We start from the raw sequence: 3,582 nt of genomic DNA, 5'->3' as shown, positions 1-3,582 counted from the left end.
TAAAATTTGCAGGATTACTTGTTAAGGAGATAAATAGCATGCAATCGTCCATTTGTTCGTTTAACTGGTCATCAAATAAATTGTGCACATGTATAACACAGCGTCCTGAAATATTATTGTTGATTTAAGAAACACTTACGAACGGTCAAACAAATCTCGAATTTAACGTACATACCTACTACTCAAAAACCAACTTAGTATTTTAGTAAATTTAAATTTAGCGTCACGACACTTCAGATTATTATGAAATATTACTTAAATTAATCTTCACTTGGTAACGCAGCGTCTTACGGCATTAATTCGCGTGATAAAACATAAAGATCTTAGTTATTTTCCCAATCACGAATTCTTTATGTCGGTTTTTATCAACGAGTTTAACAGTCCTTACCGTAAAACGCTCGAGCAAATTGCATATTCCACAATTTGCTCAATTGTGGCAAATATTAAGTAACAGAGCCATTTGTAGCAAATTAGAAACATGAGCCATTTGGTGTACAAATTAAAATGAGGTTCAGAAACTGTGCAACATTTCTAAGAAAATCTCGGAAGTATGTCCTAACGCAGAAGTCACAGCGAGCTGAAATTGGATGACACATTCCGTAATTCGGATGACAGCGGCAGGTTCTTCTAACCCTCCAATGCGCTTTGGTGGGATAAACTAAACATCAAAATTAAACTGATGGTATTGTGTCAGCAGTCAGTAATACTGCAAAATAAACCTTAAAAAGAAATGGTTGGAATATTAATATTTATTTTAGCTAGAGATTTATTGGTAGAATTGCTAACTGTACGAAACAAACGAACTGAGCTGTTTCTTCACGCCGCGCCGGTCTTCTGTAAAAAAATAGTACCATAACAGTCGAAGTGGCCTGTAATTCTTCTTCTTCTTAATTGTTCCTCCATTATTTATTTATTTATTTATGGACAACGAGTAGAAGTTACACTATTGCTTATATTACTGAGGATCGTGACTCCTTCTGCGTTACGAAAACTTTGGCCTGTAATTACGTACTATAAAAATAACAGTTTACATGGTGACTCCACTACTAAAGACTAGGTAGAGCTATTATTACACCTTATTGGTGCATATTTAATTGTCTCAGTCGGATTTACCGGCTAGCTTTGATTCGAGTTTCCACAGCTTATCAGTAACAAACAAATGGGACGTGGTGCTGCGATCATTGGAAAACCCATAAGGGTTTGTATCAGGAACATTTCTTGTGCACTTTGAGGAAAATAACAGGAATTCTAATCAATGACTCCAAATAATATTGATGTCTTCTAATTACATAATATTTTATACTGTTCTGGGTTCGAATCACTGATTGGATATGAAAATTTTGATGACATTTTTTATTCAAAAACCTAACTAAGTAGTGAAGAATAGGGATAAATATTCAATGGCTCGTCCAATATCACATCATCAAAAAGCTTAAAAATACATGACGTGGAATATCTCAATAAGATGTCTAATTTAAACTAAATCCTATTTTACGAGATTCTTTACGCCAAAATATTACTAAAACTTACAAGACGTAGTGCTAAGCAAAATAATTTAACGGGTCAAGAAATATATCAAATAAAAAGATGGGAAATAGGTACTGGTAAATATTGATCGCCAAAGTGCTAGCATAATAGTACTAATTGATGGAAATATCAATTTCTTGCGATTTCCTCGCTATAAAAACCCACTCTACTGTAATATGGAAATCCACATAAAAGATACGATGGTGATGTTATAACTAATTGTTACTCGCATACACATACCACGGTAAACGGTACAGAAAACAATCATAGTGTAAATCCTATTTATTTACATTGTGCAACTCTGCCATTGTGAAAAATGTTAATAAAGGTAATGCAATAAATACGTGAATCACACGGCAGCACGCCGCGCCGCGCCCCACCGTCACAAACAACGAAATGACGCGTCCGCGTCAGAATTATACAATATTATCTATATCCAACATTGCGCAATTTTTACACACGACTGTACACAATATCGACAATACAAAACATAATGTAATCGATTTCAATAACATATGCACCATTAAATTAATTAGTAGGAAACACCCCTCATAAGTTCCTCTCCACTAACAATAATAGCACCCCTAGTCAAAACCAATTTGTCTAATAATTAAAAATTTACCAAAAAATGCGTGTCAAAGAGGGATCCGTGATCAGTACAACGGTTAAGTGTCGGAGTTTAATAAACTGTTTAATTAAGAGAGCGTTAGTGGCGCTGGGTTAACTTGGGGCGCAGTGCGAGCCGCGCGCCCGAGCAGGCACCATGCTGCCGCGACTGGTAGCGCTGGTCGTGCTGGCGACCGCCGGGAGCGGGACGCAAGCGCGCCCCTTCAATATCACACACCTCATCGTGCCCGATGTGGTGCCGCCAGGACAGGCAGAGGTCGACATCGAGTGTCGGTACGACGCCAACTTCACCCTCTTAAGCTGGTTTAAGGGGCACAACGAATTCTTCAGGTACAAGCCCGGTGCCGCTCCGAGTACCCGATCCTTCCCGGTCCTCGGCATCGGCAGGATCGAGATGGTCTCCTGTGGGCCGACGGCCTGCCGCCTCAGACTTGGTGGACTTACTGAAGATGCGACTGGACTGTACCGATGTGATATAGAGAGGGATGTACCGCCGTACAAATTCGAGACACGAACAGCTCGTATGGAAATCCGTGGACACGAGCATAGAAGACCTTTACTGGAAGGATTGGCGGAGGAGTACGGAGAAGGTGACTTCATACAAGCATACTGCCGCGGTGAACCCGACGCCGAGATTCGCTGGTACGTCAATGGAAAGGAAGACGAGGAAATGAGAGGATCAGCAGCGTATAAGCGACATGCAACCAGATTTTATTTCATAGGCCTTCCACCTACTATCACAATGCAATGCGCCGAGTTCATCTTCGGGAAGTTGGCAGGGTCCAAAGAATCCAAGGCCCGGTGGAGAGAAATGGCCCATATCAGGAGAGAAGACCACGTCGAGCACCATAAAAACGGCAGTAATGTTTTCAGATATCATTTAAGTTTTATGTGTATTTTGAGTTTAATTTCCTATTTCTAATTTTATATTTTATTCTCATGTTGTTGTGAATATTTTGAACCAAAGTAGGTATGTTAAGTTTTCGGATTTCATCGCTTTTCCGATTTTTTTCGTAACCGATATAATTTCCAGTATTGTAAGCAACAAAAAGATTAATATGTAGTGATTAAAAGCGCTAGAATAAGAAAATATGTGATGGTGAAACATGGCAATCTATTCAGATGAATATGGATATGCAGATGCATAGTTTTATAATTATATATTATCACTTGAAATATTGTTCCTAAATCCAACCAAGAAAACCTTATAAATACCTATACAATCGTTATTATCCTTTAATAGCCTGTTAATTTTAAATAATATGTAAGAATTACAAACCAGTTGTTTACATTATGAAACACTGTTCCATTAGATTTACTTATAGTCAATAAATACTTAATTTAAGAAAGTGTTGTAAAGGATATTGTTATTCATGAAGTAGCAATTGATTCATATTTGTTGTAATAAATACATTATCTACACATTTA

The 3,582-nt window shown here is 37.9% G+C and overlaps 1 protein-coding gene across 1 annotated transcript; it reads left to right on the top strand.

Moving 5' to 3' along the window:
- The first annotated feature begins 2,031 nt into the window (after positions 1 to 2,031).
- On the top strand, positions 2,032 to 3,582 carry LOC115452438. The gene has a single exon (XM_030180978.2). It carries the CDS (start codon positions 2,291 to 2,293, stop codon positions 3,074 to 3,076), a length of 786 nt encoding a protein of 261 aa, XP_030036838.1. The 5' UTR covers positions 2,032 to 2,290; the 3' UTR covers positions 3,077 to 3,582.

Source organism: Manduca sexta, chromosome 26 (assembly GCF_014839805.1).
Source record: "Manduca sexta isolate Smith_Timp_Sample1 chromosome 26, JHU_Msex_v1.0, whole genome shotgun sequence".
NCBI classification, from domain to species: domain Eukaryota; kingdom Metazoa; phylum Arthropoda; class Insecta; order Lepidoptera; family Sphingidae; genus Manduca; species Manduca sexta.
The sequence above is the reverse complement of the archived record's forward strand: the minus strand, read 5'-3'. Positions and strand labels throughout refer to the sequence as shown.

Excerpts from the sequence above, each read along its gene's own strand:
- LOC115452438 (XM_030180978.2), top strand. The coding sequence starts at position 2,291 with ATGCTGCCGCGACTGGTAGCGCTGGTCGTGCTGGCGACCGCCGGGAGC.